The following is a 17,439-nucleotide window of genomic DNA, read 5'->3' on the forward strand; positions in this document are numbered from 1 at the left end:
TAAGCATGAAAGGATTTAATGTAAAGAATTAAATGCACATTACATTTTTGGAAGGCTTGGAGGAGTAGCTTCTAGTCTTTGGATCTAGGACTGTTGCCCAGAAGGGGAGAGCAAATTGGCCCACCCATGTGCTGTTATTGCTACAAAACTCGGAGAATAGGAGAAAAAGATGATGCCTCTGACAACTTTTCCTCATGATGTTGTCCAGGGGTAATAAAGTGCTGCTACTGCTTCTCTCCTCCCTTCCAGGATCCACTCGGTGGGTAACTAAGCTAAAACCCCGAGCGAATGGGTTTTCTCCAGGGACTAGTTCCCTGATGAGTTATCCAGTTCCACACAGTCAACCCTAAACACATGTACATAAGAACAAATGGAAATGGGCTGACGAGGGAGGGAGGAAGGAAGAGAGGGAGGGAGGGGATGAGTGTGTGTGTGTGTTTGTGTGTGTGTGTGTATGTGTGTGTGTGTATGTGTGTGTGTGAGTGTTTGTGTGTGTCTGTATGTGTGTGTCTGTGTGTGTGTCTATGTCTGTGTGTGTGTGTGTGTATATATATGTATGTGTGTGTATGTGTGTGTCTGTGTGTGTGAGTGTCTGTGTGTGTGTCTGTGTGTATCTGTATGTGTGTGTGTGTCTGTATATGTGTGTGTCTATGTGTCTGTATGTGTGTGTGCCTGGGGTGTGTATGTGTGTGTGTATATGTGTGTGTGTCTATGTGTGTGAGTGTTTTGTGTGTGTCTATGTGTTTGTATGTGTGTGTGGGGGTGTGTGTGTGTAGCAATATTAATTAAGAAGAAGGTCATGAGAGTTGGGGAATATTGAAGGGGTTGGAGGAGGGACAGAAGGGGTTGCAAAGGTATAAGTATAGTACTCCTGTATAAAATTCCTATAAAGTTACTAAAGTAAAAAAATGTCAGAAATCTTTTGAATTCTAAAAGGAGGACCTACTCATGTCATGAATCATTGTTCAAATCTTATCACAGGAAAGTTGATTCCGAGTTGCCAGTTGCTCTTGTTGATTTTGAAGAGAGGCCCTCAGTGAACCTTGATATATGCAGTTCCTGCCTTCACGTCCATAAAAACTTTTAAAGGTTCACCTTAACTTTCTATCACCTGAATATGACTTTACAGGCCTGGTTCAGAGCCAAACATAGTCAGTAAATATCTCAAATATCACATTCTTTAGACTAGGGTGATATCTGCATTTATAATAGTTGACATTTGTTGAATGGCTTCCATGTTTGTGCTGTGACATCTCTAAGCATGTTGCCCTACTCCCAACTCTTTTTTTTTATCTTTATTAACTTGAGTATTTCTTATTTACATTTCGATTGTTATTCCCCTTCCCAGTTTCCGGGCCAACATCCCCCTAACCCCTCCCCCTCCTCTTCGATATGGGTGTTCCCCTCCCCATCCTCCCCCCATTATTGCCCTTCCCCCAACCATCACGTTCACTGGGGTTTCAGTCTTAGCAGGACCAAGGGCTTCCCCTTCCACTGGTGCTCTTACTAGGCTATTCAATGCTACCTATGAGGTTGGAGCCCAGAGTCAGTCCATGTATATAGTCTTTGGCCTACCCCCAACTCTTGGAAGTGGTTTTTATCGAAGCACTTTTATAATACCTTTTGGCTCAGATCGTCTTTAATCAACCACAGAATCCCTATTCAATTATGAGGAAAGTGAATATCTTTGAGGTTGACCAAGTGTCATTCAACCTTGACCTCTCTATTTTCGGAGCCAGGTTGTCACTGTCACCACATGATCAAGAATGTTTTATGTCTGGAGAGGCATGGTTTTTACAATAAGAATATTGGCCGGACTTATGCTGGGCATTCCATTGTTACCTGACTTCCACAGATCTGAACAGCTACGTGCATGCAGTCACTTGGAAAATGATGGATGCAAATTCTAAACCATTTTACTGATACAGAGAAGGCCAGTATCCTTAAACCACTGTACTCTGGTAGCAAAACCAAGTTCAATGGACTTCTAGTCTGGGCCAAGATGGAGTCACACAGGGTAGCTTATCTTCCTGCTTGCAACAACCAGAGATAGAAGAAAACATGTGAAACAACAATTCAAATGATAGTAGGTATCAAACGGCAAATAGGTGAGGGTTGAAAGAACTGGGGTCAGAGCTCAGAGTCACATGACTGAGTGAAGTCCTGGAAGAGTGAAGAAGGATATACACAGGGGTAAAATTCTACCGATCTCTACAGGACCTTGCTCTTCAGCAGCTGAGTCCCGATTGCTACATACATGTGAGAAAATAGGCAAAGGTAGAAAATCTCCAACTGAATGGAGTCGCGGTGACAGTATGTGCTTCCACAAGTTGCTATTGCAGGTCAGACTGTATCGTCACCTGATTCACACAGCACTGGAGGGTGCCCAGTAGAATTCCTCAGTAGCAGCCATTCCTCTAGATAGATGCTACTCTGGCCCTGCCTAAATAAGTCTTACACACAACACCCAAAAGAAACAAACTGTTTTCATGTCATTGAACTGCATCCAGGGGGAAGCTCAAGAATATTTATAGGAAGACAAATATACCCAGCAGCCAAAAAGATAAGATTTACAATGTTGGCTCTCTTAATCAAAAATCGCTACATACGTAAAGAAGCAGGAAAATGCAAATTATCATGATGACGAAATGCAGTTTTTCTGAAACCAGCCCAGAACTGGCAAGAAGTTTAAAGTTAGCAGGAAAAACCCAAAACGTTAAAATCCTAGTAAACTAAATTCCAATTAGTTTTTTAAAAGCATGTAAGTTATTTAAAAACAAAACAAAACACCAAAAAAATAAACAAAAACCCATCAACTCTTTCACCCCTCCCCCATGCCCTCTCTGTTCTTTTTTCTTTCTTTCTTGGATTATACAGCTTTCCCTAATTCACACATGGACGGGCAGCACTGCTGAACTGGGAGCTCATTTACAGCCCGTTCAGTTTTCTTCTAATGCCACTGCTGTGTAATCAGTTGTCACAGACCTTATAGGCTTACGACAATACCCACTTTTTTTGTTTCTGTAGGTCAGACATCCTAGGTCCTAGACTAGTTCTATGATTAGCACATGACAAAACCCAAATCAACACCTAGCCAAATTGACTCAGTGTATGTTCCTATGTTACTAAAGATCAGACCTGTATCAATGAGCTGTACCTCCAGTCTTTTCTTATGTTCATTTTGAGACAAGCTCTCGTTAAACTTCACACCCTTATTTTGAACTCACCCTGTCGTTTGCCTAAGCTTTGGACTTTCTTGTGTCTGTTCTGCCTCAGCCTCCCTAGTACCTGGAATTATAGGCCTGCCTTCATCGCTGATCTGGAGGCATGAGTTAGTAATATTCTTATATGTTATTCTTATAGGATCATTCAAAATGTTGGCAAAATTCTAGTCCTTGTTCTTGGAGGCCTGGGATGTCTTTTTCGTGGCCAGTAATTGACAACTAAGACTCACCATTAGCCTTTCTCTGATCCTTTGGGCTTCTCTTCAAAACCAGCAGGAGCCCTTCAAATTCTTCTCAGACTCAGCATCCTAAAAGCCTCTTTGGCCACAGGCAGAGGAAGTTCTCTCTTCTTAGAGGCTTGGGTTGAAACAGAGCCCCAGGATTATGTGTCTGTTCTGATTGTTGGTATCTTTATAGCCATGATCAGAGGAACAGAAATTTAACACACTCCATGTCCTGTACATTGAAGCTTTTATGAGGCAGCTCTTGTATTGTTGAATTAACTCACTACATGCTTGAATCTATTCTTATTTTATTTAGATTTTGCAACCACTTTCTGGAAAACGTCTATAAGATAGATACTAGAGCACTTGCTGTATTACTTAGATTTTTGTTACTTCAAAATCCTCAAGGCAAGCTACTCACAAAGGACGTTGACTTAGCCCACATTTTTGGTGTTTTAATGGTGTGGCATGTGCAGCAGCTCTTATGGTAAGGGCTCTTTCTGGGCCTTATGTCATGGTAGATGACAGTTACTGAGACCAAGAGATGACATCTTGAGACAGAAAGTCTCACGGTCCTATCTCAGGCCCATGGCTTCAATAAACTCCCACTGGGCCTCACCTCTTAAAGATTCTGAACCTTTTAATACCACAGTTAAGAGCCATGCTTCCAACACAGAAATATGTTGGAAACAGACCTCATATAACCATAGTACTCAGTACAGGTAAGAAGTTGGCATGTGTGTCATGTAAATATAGCATAGATATTCACATGACCTTTACTTTGCAAGGTCTCTGCCTATTTCCCCGCTTCTTTGGACAACCTTACATAAAACCACACCTCCTTTACTTTGCTCCTCTTGTTTGCTGCTGCTGCTTCTTCTTCTTCTTCTTCTTCTTCTTCTTCTTCTTCTTCTTCTTCTTCTTCTTCTTCTTCTTCTTCTTCTTCTTCTTCTCCTTCCTCTTCTTCTTCTTCTTATCATTATTATTATTATTATTATTATTATTATTATTATTATTATTATTATTATTATTTTAAATTTTGCTGTATGTCATTCTTCTTAACCACTGTAGTACTGGTTCTATGAAAGAAGACTTTTGGCCTGACTACTGGTAGTCTACTGGTCAATGGTACAGAGAAAAGGCCTGGATTCCTTACATAGTTATCTCAAAGAATAACTAGAAATGTTAGTATTTTTAATCGTTTGGTTATGGTTACTTTGTAAATGTGTGTTAATCATTCTCTACACATTTCGAGAAAAATAATCTATAAGATTCTTGAAGACTGTATATTTGAGATAAAGGGACTCTTTGATTCTCAATGTGGAAACAGTGGAGGTTGTCATGACGTGAGCTTTGGAACTGGCAGCTGTGAAATGCAATCCCATCTCTCCTCTATACAGTTGGGCTGTTTCAAAACTTTCTAGCAGTGTAGGATGATCAGAGTGTAAAAGTAAATTGGGTGTGATTGCCTCTTCCTCTGTCTGTCATCGCCACCTGGATTTAATAGAACTCATCCACAGAAGCCATAAATATGGGAAAACAGAATTTAGTGAAAAGAAAGAGAAATGTTGGAGTACTATAAAATATATAAAAGTAGTAAAATATGAAGATTATAAACTGTGCTGCCTTTGAAAAGTAACCTTAAGATTTTAGTTAGGATATATATTAATATACCATATATATTATAGAGTAAAAAAAGGAAGTGAGGGAGTCCCTTATCAGCTCATTAAACTGATCAGACCTAGAGGGATGGAGTGAGGAAGGGTGAGTCAGTCTGTGTGACCGACCAGATGCTACTTAGAGAAAGTGTCCTCATACCTCCTTGGGTTGCCAGATTAGCAAATGGCAGCATGCTATTTTCATTTCGTAGTGAATCTCAAGAAAACAATGAATATATTTCCAGCATGGACTATGTCCCTTGTGATATTAGGACAAATGTAAAGCTATTATTGATCTTACATTTAACTTTATAGGGAATGCTTGGGGAACTCAAGGGAGGAGGTTAGGGATGGCTAAGATGACGATGCACTTTTTATATGCATGGAATTAAGAATGCATAGAAATGGCAGCCTCCTGGATGAATAAGAAACAGTGATAAAAACCTACAAGCACTCACCAGTGAAGGACTGGCTTTCTGAGGAGACTGAGGGGACAAAGGAATGAAAAGCTGAATCTAGGTAAACAGACCAAAGTCTATGAAATTACACGTAAACTGTACAAGTGCAAACTGTGAATAAGAGAACCAATAGGAGATAAAGGAAGTATAGGTTCTGAAAAGAAAATCTGACAAAGTGGGTTTCCTGTTATCTCCATGCCCCATCACCTTTCTTATATATGGTGCCTCCCATATTTAAGCATAGGCTTCAGGGAAACCTGGCCCCAGGCACGAGGCTGGATTTTCTTTTCCTTTGCCAGAGACAGACTGAAGCATCCATTCTTATCAACCAGGGGTGGTTTTAACTGTGTGTAGTTGGACTCTGGCCATTGAAACAGTTAACTATGCTGAAAACTTCTGATCAACCTTCTTAGCTGCTCCCAAGACCCACAGGGAGGAGCAGTCTGCTGTACCTGACTCTTGATTCTAGAATTGGCGATGCTCTTCTTCTAAAAGAGGAAATTAATCTGCTGAGGATGTTTATGCACCAATAGTATGAGATATCCCAACATGGGAAGACCTGGATTCTTGATAACGTACTGATGGAATTACCTAGGAACCCCTTTTCCTCTGTACCTCTTTGCCATACAACTAGTAGAATTCCATGCTGCCTACAATGTTTCAAGTAAAGTGGAACTTTTAAAATTAGTGATAACTGAAATGGACCTAACTGACATGCAATGATTTTCCATTAAAATTCAGTTTATGGTTTCGATATTGAGGCGATTTTTAAATTTTATTGGCTGGAAGAGTATAAAATCCAAAGCATGCAAGCATTATTGTATTTGACACTCAAAGAGAGAATGTCTACTTAAAGATGCTGACAGTACCTTGAAGGTAGGCAGTAACAGTGAAACAAATGCAAACACCTGCTGTTTACAGTTAAAACTTTGGGGACAGGGGACCTTGGATAGTCATAGTCATTAAATTGAAATGGTATATATATTTAAAGCAAAAAATCCTTCAATGCAACTTTAGAATTGACATAAGTTGGCCTAGGTAGAGGTTTTGAACAATCATTATGCAGTTTTTTTGCTGGTGATGGCATTTGATAGCAGGATGTTATGTCTTGGTATAATAGCTCCCTCACACATTTGGAGATGGTCACTATACCTTATTAGGAATTACACTTTACCTACGGAAAACAAGGTGTTTGTGGAAAGATCACTGTAGGAGAATACTAACGGCTTCACACGATGAAGGTGACTTCCCTCTGACTCTGGTGCTAGCAGATGACAGTCATCTATATTTGGCTCTGATCTGAGGCTCTCTCCTTACCCTTGGAAAAGCAGCTTGTGATATTCTAGTGGCTTTGTTTTCAACACAGTATTCCATTCCTGAGGAATGCCAAACTTCTATATAGACTCACTCTGTGTTTCTTTCTTTCTTCTTCTTCTTTTTTTTTTTATTTATTTCATGTATGTGAGTACACTGTAGCTGTCTTCAGACACAGCACAAGAGGGCATCAGATCTCCATTACAGATGGTTGTGAGCCACCATGTGGCTGCTGGGAATTGAACTCGGGACCTCTGGAAGAGCAGTCAGCGCTCTTAACCGCCTGAGCCATCTCTCCAGCCCCTCACTCTGTATTTCTTACTCCTGCAAAACAGTATGTTTTGTTCTCATTTCTTGTCACCGTAAGGAAATGTAATGTGATTTATTTAGGCTATTTATTTATTTAGGCGTTTTTACCATCCACATTACCTGAATGGAATGTAACTTGTATTCCCACAGAGTTAACGGTATAGGAGAGGAATAGGCAACAATTACAAGGGGTCAGTGTTAGTGTTACATGTGCTAGGATTAGATTCCGAGGAATATTTTTTTAATCGGGCAATCAGGACGATGGCCTAAACATGATAAGAGGGTTGTTCCTTTTTCCTTAGTTTAATCTGGAGTTGTTCCGGTGTTCTTGCAGAACCCTACACTCATAAAATGACCAGATTCCTTCTCTGTAACACCACCACCAGCCTTGGTACCTTGATACCTGCCTTCCTTTGGAGGGTCCTTTTCCAGTTCCCAATATCACGCTTCAGTAGTAGAAAGGAATGCTGTGTGGAAAACCAGGAGTGCAGCTACAGATCACCAAAGTCTTTGGGAAATCCTTCTGTAGAAGCTTGTACGGGCCTTCTGTGTGAGCCGCCAACGTATGAGCAATGTTTCTATTTAAGTTTCTTTATCATATCTTGTATGTACCCCTTCATCACAATACAGATGGGAATGTTTATCTAAGCTTAATTCTGCCTCAGATAAAATTCTGCTCTTTTGAAGGAGCAACTAGATACTGAGCAAAGGATCCGGTCACCATCCTGAACGCAAGGTGGCGGTGGCGTTTGTCTTGACCCTGCAGCTATCTGTATCTGATACAGAGCTCAGTCAAAACCGACACCTTTCCAACTTCAGCTGTCTCCTTTCAGACAATAGGGACTTCTGAGGAGAGAAACAAGTTGACTAATGATCACACTTTGATTTCCTGTGAATATGATAGGCATAAAACATGTCAATTCCTTCTCGAAAATTGTGTAAAACCAAACATTCATAGTGAGTAATTAATATAAGTCATGCCATATTTAGTAAGTTCAAAATTGTATTTCAGCACTGAAAAAATAAAAAAACTCCATTCAACATTAAAAATTGCTGAACATGTTATGACTGAATCGCTCAATTCTATGTTGCCTCAACACTCACTCTAACATATACAGAGAAAAGTGGTTATGTTTTTGAAAAATAATATATTGCTGCCAGCAAACTAGTGGGAGAGCAAAAGTTAGCAGTCGAAATGTGTTTAATATACGAATATATTCATTGATGTATGTCAAGATGCATTCCAAAAATGTACTGTTCCACAAAAGGAAAAAAATTTTTTGCCAAAAGAAAGAATTACTTCATTTGATCTTCTGAGAACACATCATTGATGTAAATTCCTTGTTGTGGAACACTTTGGACCATTAGCCTTCATCGGTTTGACTTCATTGGGGTCATGCAGTTGTTCAGGGTAGCTCCAACCGCATCACACTCACACTTTATATGAACACAACCTCCTCTACCTCAGACCTAACAGAAATACATGTAGGGCCTTTCTATATCAGCTACATCCCGCCTGACGATCTGTTCCAACCCATGACCAAGACGAACGCCAAATTTTAAATATGAAATAAGCAGGACCTTGTTGCTGCAGCATAAATTATTTCACATAAAGTGACTAGAGCCATTATTCTCTGCCTACCGTACTAAAAACTGACCATCTATTCTATCAACGGTTAGGCATCATGTATGTGCCCGACTTCAGCCGGCAGCCACAACTACTGTGGGACGATGATCGTACTGGCTATGTCGTATCCGGAAGTAGTATTTCATGGCCTTTCATCCCATCTTCAAATCTTAAATTCTTTTTACCCACTCTTCTGGAATGTTTCCTGAGCTTTAGCGAGGATGGTATTACTGTCTTATTTAGGACGAATCACTTAACCATATCTCATGGTTAAGCACCTAGGCCAATCGTATGTCACTGTTGTTCATTGCAGAGAGAAGCTTATGTGAGTAATGCTGACACTGGTGTTTGCCTATGGATAGAAATAGAATATGTAGAAGGTAGCTTGGGGTCATATCAATTTAGCTGAACAATCTTACTAAGCTACCTCCTCCAGGGCAAGGCCTCCTCGTCAATGGGTTTTGACTGGGTTTACATCACAAGGCATATAAATTCCCTTTCATGGAACCCAGCCCTGATATTCAAGCACAGAGTAAATGGTTTCTGCTGTAACAGTTGTGCCGCCATTGCACCAGGACGTACATCTGCCTGGCAGATGGGTATGATACTTCACATGTTTCATAACTAGGTAAACTGAGGCCTTTTCTCTACCAGAAGCCTACATAGCGCTTCATAGCACACTGGAATCTAGCTGTCAGTGGAGAGGTTTCCAGATCAGTCCCCGCTTAATTCCATACCATGCAACTGAGATGTGTTTGTAACAATAGAATCTTATCCTTCAATTTTTCTGGTCAACCAAAAATAATGCAAGGGTCTGTATTGTTTGGGGTTTTAGGTTATCCCCCATCAACAACTCACGGGAGATATCACAAACCTGGTACTGTGGTTTTTGTTTAATAACCCATAGCTTCTAGGAGGAGCTTTCTCCAGCCATGTAAGAGATTTCCTTTCTAAATTTTCCCATAAGTTACACGCTGTACATTATTTGTGAGATAGTATATCTAAATGGGTGTTCTCTAACCCCTTCAGTTTGGTGAGCCCTTCTCCTCACCTCCTTGTCTCCCATATGCTCCCACCCCTTCTTTACTGTCTACCTCAGTTATCCCTAACTCTACAGTCATATTCCTCTATCGTATTATAACATCACATGTAGGGCGTCCCCTTCCGAGTGGCCTCTTTCTGGATTTCTGGCCTTAACAGGAACTCTTAAGTTGGATCCACAAAGTTTGAGATTCAAATCTAGGAGCCACATATGAGACAGAGCATATTTGCAGGAAGCTGGGAGGGGATAGATGTGAATTTATATGCTGGGGGACAGTGCTTTTGTATACATCCAAAGACCATGGAAGAATGTCAACTGTCTTGTTATGTCACTTGACCTATTTCTTTGAGGCAGAACCTCTACATCAACCTTGAGCAAGGCTGGACATATGGGTTCCTCCTGTGTATGACTCTGCCATCTCTTGGAAAAGAATCTGGAGCTATTCTAGCAGTCCTCACCTTTCTTCCTATTCCCTCCTCACACATACCCAGAGCACTGAGATTACAGGCCTGTAGGAAGCTGCCCCTAGTTTTCACACGTGGATGCTGAGATTTGAGTCAGGTCTTTGTGCTTGCACAGTAAGTATTCTTACCAGCAGAGCCATCTTCCCAGCTCTGAGTATAAGGATTACTCCATCTCATAAATGAAGTAGCTGAGGGTCAAAGAGGCGTGTCGTCTTATGTAAAACTATGGCTGGGTGGGTTGTTATCAAGACTTGAAGATAAATCTGTTTGATTATAAAGTCTACGTTAGTTGGTTGTGGTGGCGCACACCTTATTTTTAGTATCCGAAGAGGCAGAAGTGCAAGCTCAAGTCTAGAGAACACAGTGAGATCCTGTCTTAGGGGAAAAATATCTATGCTACTAAACACTGGGATATGACATTTAAAAGTAACACACTAAAGTAATTATGAATAGATATACTGCATGGTCCCAGAGATGACCAGAATCATGATGTGTATAAGCAAAAACTGCCTGAAGTTGTTCTAATGTCTGACCCTGTACATTTTCAGAATCCTGGGAAATAAGATTCCACAGCCCAGGGTAAAAGACGGGCAAAAAAAGTCCTTCGTTTTAAAGGGTTTGTTTCTTTTTTCCCATGTTACTTTTTTGTACCATACATTTTGTACCATAAATGTCTCCTCTATTTCCATTCGTTTAAGGCGAAATGCAGAAGCCAGATTGGGCAAAATGAACTGTCTCTCCACAATCAACCCTCACCCATGTTCATTCATCAGGCTTAATGATACAGCAACACTGCTAGTGTATTTCCAGTCATAGGTTTGGCCTCTGACAACTCTGCCAAACAAGACATTTTTAGAACAGAGAACTAATCCATCAGTGTCCTATCTGTAGACTAGCTATCACGACCTCTCACTCTCTCAAGTGTGTGGAGAGACTTGAGCTTGAATACAAAAGCTCTTGCAGGCCCCAGTACGGGTCTGCAGCTCTTGAAAAGCTACTTTTGAGGGGAGCTTTCTGTTTGATGTGGATGATGGTGAGGGCTATTTTTACGCTGCAGAGCCAGTGAGTTCTCAATGGGAGAAATTTCCCAGCTAATGATTTAGGAACTGGGCTTGAGTCAAAATGAAGTACAGTATATCTTTTAAACTAAGTAGTCATAAGCCGAGCTTGTGTGAGCACTTGTTGGGCGGGGATGGGTGTTTCTATGTATTTTTGAGGGGTTGAGGAGGTGTGAGCAGGGTATGCATTTTCCATTCCCCTAACCCCATGTGGTTACAGCATGGTCAGCAGCCTTCCTAGCCAAGAGACATCCTTTCCTGCAACTTCACTAAGACCACAAAGGTGGGGGAAGAAAATGCCTATTCATTAATGTCAAGACGCTAATTCAGATGGCTCATAGGTCTCAACGCAGCATTCAGTAAACGTGTGAGTCAGACTTGGTTTACGCAAGCTTGTTTAACATCAAGGTGCTTTATAGAATAAATTCCTTTCTGGGTTTTATAGACTTGAAATGGAAATGAACATACCTTCATTTTTTTATTGCCAGTAGATGAATGATATTAGTGTCCAACTTGATTCATGTTTTAATTCTCCAAAATATTTTTCACTAAATATGGAGAACTCAAGTTATGAAATCCAAAGAGTATTCGCCTTATTCCTTCCCTACATCTCCCTGAATGTTCATATCTATATATGAAATGCCCATTGAAAGAATGAAAATAGTCCTTTGATCCAAATAACATAAATCGTGCTTACGATTGTATTTTAATCTTTAGTCATTTTCCAGTTGGTTCCTTATTTTGCTGTCTCACAAACTCAGACACATAGCAGCGGATTTTACCTGCTGTTGGATGAGAGGCCAGCCAAATGTGGAGAACCATAGTATCAAGTGTTGTACCCATGTGTCTGCTCACCTTTTCCCTAGCAACGTTTCCCATGCTACCCTAAGCCAACATAGTAAAGTAATACATGCAATATGTCACTCTAACAACATGGCCAGAAATGGTTGTCATAAAACATAGTTGTGTTGATAATGACAGAAGTTTATTTTTAAATTAATAACCACTGGGAAGGTGGTTTAAGTTTATATAGTATAAACTCTACACCCCATGATCAGAGGATCATGGATTATCCAGGGTTAACATGGTAACCATTCTAACTGGCCTCTGTACTGTGCCCCTGATGTCTGGTGATTTCCCCCTGTTCTAGGATGGAGCCAGGAAAAGACTAATGCCTTAGCTTCATGAATAGTCAAACTGGCACAGTGGTCCACCTTCCTGGACAATCGTATAATAATACGACTGTATAAAACTTCGAGTGTTGAATATGTAGCGAGTCTTTCTAAGCATAAATAAGTCTTTTATGAGTATGTTTAATAAACAAATTGAAAGTAATATGTTAATGATTTGGATTATAATAAAAGCTCCCTGAAAAGATCTATTTTAAAAGTCCTGGAAGACCCATTGGGGAAACTGAAATGCCTGGGTTCCTCTTGTCTCTCATTAGAGTCGAATCTGGAAGGCCTCGATGATCTAGGTACCGTTTACAGCAACATTGGCCAGCAGCTGAATGAGACAACGCGGCGCCGCAGACACGCGGGAGAGAACGATTACAACATCGAGGTGCTTCTGGGAGTGGATGACTCTGTGGTCCGTTTCCATGGCAAAGAGCATGTCCAAAACTACCTCCTCACCCTGATGAACATTGTAAGTAACGACTCTGTGTTGAGAATTTTGATCATTTCAACCACATTTCTTGCTTTGGTAGTGTCCTCCAGACGCTGACATGAGACCCTCACCCCAAACCTGAGCTTGTTTTTGTTACCAAGTGAAAACTCAGATGTTTTAGAAGATATATTGGAAGGAATTATATCATGATTTTGATTTACATTTTGGGGAACAATAATACTCTATAGACCGTCAGCTTGCCTAAGTGTGTGCTCTGGATTGTAAATTAATTCTTCCCAGTATTGTTCTGTATCTGAGATGATAGAAAGATTTTAAAGATGTGTGAGAACTTTCAAACAAACGCACTACTTTGAAAATTCTGGATAGATAGAAACTTACATACTTACAAAGCTTATAGCTCCTGAAGCAATTACTCATGTGTCTTTTTTATTGGATATTTTTATTTACATTTCAAATGTTATCCCATTCCCCTCCCCCTTCTTTTATAAGAGTGTTTCCCCTCCTCAACCATTCACCTTTTCCCACCTTCCCGCCCCTGACATTCCCCTACACTGAGGGGTCCAGCCTTGGCAGGACCAAGGGCTTTTCCTCCCATTAGAACCCAACAAGGCCATCCTCTGCTACATATGCAGCTGGAGCCATGGGTCTGTCCATGTGTAGTCTTTGGGTAGTGGTTTAGTTCCTGGGAGCTCTGGTTGGTTGGTATTGTTGTTCTTATGGACTTGTAAGCTGCTTCAGCTCCTTCAATTTTTTTCTTGAACTACTTCAATGGGGCCCCAGTTTCACTTCAATGGTTTGCTGCTAGCATTCACCTCTGTATTTGCCATGCTCTAACAGAACCGCTCAGGAGACAGCTGTATCAGCTTCTGTCAGCATGGACTTCTTGGCATCAGCTATATTGTCTGGGTTTGGTGACTGTATGTATTTGGGCTAGATTCCCAGGTGGGGCAGTCTCTGGATGGCTTTTCCTTCAGTCTCTGCTCCACACTTTGTCTCTATATTTCCTCCTGTAAATCTTTTTGTTCCCTCTTCTAAGAAGGACTGAAGCATCTACACTTTGGTTGTCTTTCTTCTTGACCTTCATGTGGTCTGGTCTATGAATTGTATCTTGGGTAATCTGAGATTTTTTTTTTCTGTGTGTGTGTGTGTTTAGGTCACCTCACTCAAGATTATATTTTCTAGTTCCATCCATTTGCCTATGAATTTCATAAAGTCGTTGTTTTTGATGGCTGAGTAATATTCCATTGTGTAGATATACCACATTTTCTGTATCCATTCCTCTGTTGAAGGGCATCTGGGTTCTTTCCAGCTTCTGGCTGTTATAAATAAGGCTGCTATGAACATAGTGGAGCATGTGTCTTTGTTACATGTTAGAGCATCTTTTGGGTATATGCCCAGGAGTAGTATAGCTGGTTCCTCAGGTAGTACTAGGTTCAATTTTCTGAGGAACCTCCAGATTGATTTCCAGAATGGTTGTACCAGCTTGCAATCCCACCAACAATGGAGGAGAGTTCCTCTTTCTCCACATCCTCATCATCACCTGCTGTCACCTGACTTTTTTATCATATCCGTTCTGACTGGTGTGAGGTAGAATCTCAGGGTTGTTTTAATTTGCATTTCCCTGATGACTAAGGATGCTGAACATTTCTTTAGGTGCTTCTCAGTCATTCTCTATTCCTCAGTTGAGAATTCTTTGTTTAGCTCTGTACCCCATTTTTAATAGGGTTATTTGATTCTCTCGAGTCTACCTTCTTGAGTTCTTTGTATATTTTGGATATTACCCCTCTATCAGATGTAGGATTGGTAAAGATCTTTTCCCAATCTGTTAGTTGCCATTTTGTCCTAATGACAGTGTCCTTTGCCTTACAGAAGCTTTGCAATTTTATGAGGTCCCATTTGTTGATTCTTGATCTTAGAGCATAAGCCATTGCTGTTGTATTTAGGAAAATTTCCCCAGTGCCCATGTGTTTGAGGCTTTTCCTCACTTTTTCTTCTATCAGTTTGAGCATATCTGGTTTGATGTGGAGGTCCTTGATCCACTTGGACTTGAGCTTTGTTCAGGGTGATAAGAATGGATCAATTTACATTCTTCTACATGCTGACTGCCAATTGAACCAGCACCATTTGTTGAAAATGCTATCTTTTTTTCCATTAAATGGTTTTAGCTCCGTTGTCAAAGATCAACTGACCATAGGTGTGTGGTTCATTTCTGGGCCTTCAATTCTATTCCATCGTTCCACCTTCCTGTTCTGTACCAATACCATAAAGTTTTTATCACTATTGCTTTGTAATACTGCTTGAGGTCAGGGATGGTGATTCCCCCAGAAGTTCTTTTATTGTTAAGAATAGTTTTTGCCATCCTGGTTTTTTTTTTTTGTTATTCCAAATGAATTTGCAAATTGCTCTTTCTAATTCTATGAAGAATTGAGTTGGAATTTTGGTGGAGATTGCATTGAATCTGTAGATTGCTTTTGGCAATCCATGAGCATGGGAGATCTTTCAATCTTCTGAGATCTTCTTCAATCTCTTTCTTCAGAGACCTGAAGTTTGTTTTAATTTTTAAGACTGTTTTTTGGATAGGCTGTGTATTCCTTGAATACAGTTACTGTGTGACTTTAAACTGCATGTGTGGAAAGTTGAAAGCTGCCTTCCATGGATATATAAACATATAAACAGAACTTATTATAATCTTAGACTAAAACATTTTTAAGAAGCCAGTGGCAGCAATGCAGCTTATAATCTCAGAACTTCAGGTCAGTGGTAGAGGAGTCCTGGGAGCTCACTGACTACCCAGTGTAGCCCATTGCTAAGATTCAGGTCCAATGAGATGGATGTCAGAAAATAAAATGGGGTCAATAGAAGAAGAAACACTAACTTTTAACATTTATGTGCACATGCATGTACATGTGCACATGCACGTACACACACACACACACACACACACACACACACACACACACACACACACAGGCTCACCCAGTATGCAATGAAAGAGAAAATACCCCTCTAACGACCTTGTACTTTCAAGAAATCTTAACTAAGGGAGAATTCAGTCTTTTGTTTGTTGAAACTGGCTGTTCATGAGTGAGAAACAACTGAAAGATAATGCCAGCAGCTTCCCTATTCAGCATATTAAAAAAAGATACCCCTTCCCCATAACCAGGTTCTTATAAAATACAAGGTCTAAGCTTTAGCACATGAATGAATATCATTACTGTATTTATTGACAACTTCTGGATCTTAGGTAATGTTTATGAAATCATTGAACATCAGTGCAGGGCAGATTTATCTGGGATATGTGTTCATGTGGCCTTAATGGGTTATGCAACAATGTTCATTTTGGGTCAGTATCTAAAATCCATTTCTTCTGTTGAAATTCACGACCACACACTGGGCATTCATTTACTCTGCATTTGTAGTCCCCCTTGAAACCACAATCCTGTTAAAACCTAGGAAACAACAATAAAAACTAATAAAAATCTAACTCCTTCTCATATCTTGCTAATAGTACCGGGTAAAATCAAATAATAGTAATAAAATATAGTTTTTTTTCATTTGGAAGATCCACCACAGACATTATGTAAATATGAACTGAGAAGGAAGAAGATGAGGTTTGGCCACTAATGTCAGTGGTCTATAAAGTATTCTGAACTGATGTGCTATTAGATCTGGGTGTCACAGAATACCTTGGGTATTGGAAGGTGGGGAACCAGCTTGCAATAAGGCACTGAAAGTGCTAGATCATGGTGGTTTGAGAACCACTGTTTTAGCTTCTCTTGTTGTAAGAAAAACACCATGACCAAAAAAGCAAATTGGGGAGGGAAGGGTTTATTGAGCTTACACTTCTAGATCATAGTCTATCAGGAAGTCGGGATGGGAGCTCATGCAGGGCTGGAACACAGCCATGGCAGGAGCAGACACAGAGGCCATGGAGAGGTGTTGCTTACTGACCTGTTTCACATGGCTTGCTCAGCTTGCTTCCTTACAGAACCCAGCACCAAAGCCCAGGGATTGCACTACCTACCCATCATGGACTGGGCCCTTTTCCTATTGATCACTAATTGAGAAAATGCCTTACAGCTGGATCCCATAAAGGCATTTCCTCAACGGAGGTTCCTTTCTCTGTGATGACTCCAGCTTGTGTCAAGTTGACACGAAACTGTCCAGTATAACCACTGTAGGTTTGTCTGTGTGGTGAGTGGTGGGGTATGAGAGGCTGGGTAGGAGCTGAAATGAACTTCAGGAAAATGGCATGGGCATTTTCTTGCTAATACGGAGCTATAACCAGTTTTAAAGATGAGTAGTGATTTATTTGGTGTGGGCTTTAGAAGCAAATTCTGGTTGCAGTGGGATGATCAGGAAGTGCTTCCTCTCCTTTACCTCCTTCCTCAACTCTTTCTCAGCTCAGCACCTGTTTTCATGAACTTGCCCC

The 17,439-nt window shown here is 40.5% G+C and overlaps 1 protein-coding gene across 3 annotated transcripts in view; it reads left to right on the forward strand.

Moving 5' to 3' along the window:
* Window positions 1-17,439, forward strand: part of Adamts3 (ADAM metallopeptidase with thrombospondin type 1, motif 3) — a 204,795-nt gene that overhangs the window by 143,848 nt on the left and 43,508 nt on the right. For all 3 annotated transcript variants that reach the window (XM_087582949.1, NM_001394709.1, NM_001394710.1), the window contains 1 exon segment: window positions 12,826-13,025. In XM_087582949.1, coding sequence (XP_087439075.1) covers window positions 12,826-13,025 — 200 coding nt within the window.

Source organism: Rattus norvegicus, chromosome 14 (assembly GCF_021556685.1).
Source record: "Rattus norvegicus strain SHRSP/BbbUtx chromosome 14, alternate assembly SHRSP_T2T, whole genome shotgun sequence".
In the NCBI taxonomy this organism is placed as follows: Eukaryota; Metazoa; Chordata; class Mammalia; order Rodentia; family Muridae; genus Rattus; species Rattus norvegicus.